Consider the following 1,033-nt stretch of genomic DNA (forward strand, 5'->3'; position numbering starts at 1 on the left):
CTTGGAGCATATATAACTAGCTGTACTTTCTATGCAAATCCCTTCCAAAGGCAATTACAGCCATTATGAGAATCTACATTTTGACAATTCTTTTGGCTATACTTAGCCCAACGCGGTCTCACTCGTGGGTCGAGAGGCTCATGGTCATTGCCGACAATGGCACAATGGTTGGCAAGCCAGGATATATTCGTGGCACCATCTCCAGGCTGGATCCAACCTTTAATGATTTCCAAATGCAACACCTCCTGTCAACAAGTCCTGAGAAGCGGGACAGAGATAACATATGTAAATCTACACAAACCTTCCGTAACTACAGTGCAGAATTCCCTGCTCTCAAAGCACCTCCAGGAGGTTTTGTCGCTCTTCAGTATCAGGAAAATGGACACGTTACTTTGCCCGAGCTTACACCGGAGAAGAGGAGTAGTGGTTTTGTGTACATATATGGAACATCGAATCCTCTAGACAATGATACACTAAGCTCGATTCATGGAGTTTGGAATGAGCAAGGAACTGGAGGCGATGGCCGCGGAATACTGCTCGCGGTGCGGGAGTTTGACGACGGACGATGCTATCAGATAAATGACGGTCATATATCTAAGGAGAGGCAGATGCTCTACCATAAAATTGCAATGGATCCCCAAGGCGCAGATCTTTGGTGCCAAAACGATGTGGAACTTCCTTATAATATCAGCTCCTCGTGGTTTACTCTCTATTGGGTGTGGGACTGGCCTAGCTCCCCAAGCACTGTCTTACCTGAAGGGAAACAGGAAATTTACACAAGTTGTTTGGATATACAGGTTATAGAGGGGCTTCAGCTGCATTTTTTAGAGTATATTGACGGACAAGACTTGAACTCTGCAAGTATCAAGCATCAGCTAGAAAAGTAAACTTTATCAATCCTAAGATCAAGAGCCCAAATTTGTTGTTCAGTACGGATATTAAACCATGGTGGTCATAACGTAAGCATGTTAAAACATATTCTCTGCTATATACAAGTTTAGGACTTGTCTCTATCAATTGTTCTACTACAGTA

General features: G+C 43.6%; 1 protein-coding gene across 1 annotated transcript; it reads left to right on the top strand.

The window, feature by feature from the left end:
• Nucleotides 1-65: 65 nt before the first annotated feature.
• MAA_06112 (uncharacterized protein) lies at nt 66-887 on the top strand (the record flags this gene model as incomplete). The annotated part of the gene is made up of 1 exon (XM_007824110.1): nt 66-887. One exon carries the CDS (start codon nt 66-68, stop codon nt 885-887), a length of 822 nt encoding a protein of 273 aa, XP_007822301.1.
• Between the last annotated feature and the right edge of the window lie 146 nt (nt 888-1,033).

Source organism: Metarhizium robertsii (assembly GCF_000187425.2).
Source record: "Metarhizium robertsii ARSEF 23 chromosome Unknown MAA_Scf_6, whole genome shotgun sequence".
Lineage (NCBI taxonomy): Eukaryota > Fungi > Ascomycota > Sordariomycetes > Hypocreales > Clavicipitaceae > Metarhizium > Metarhizium robertsii.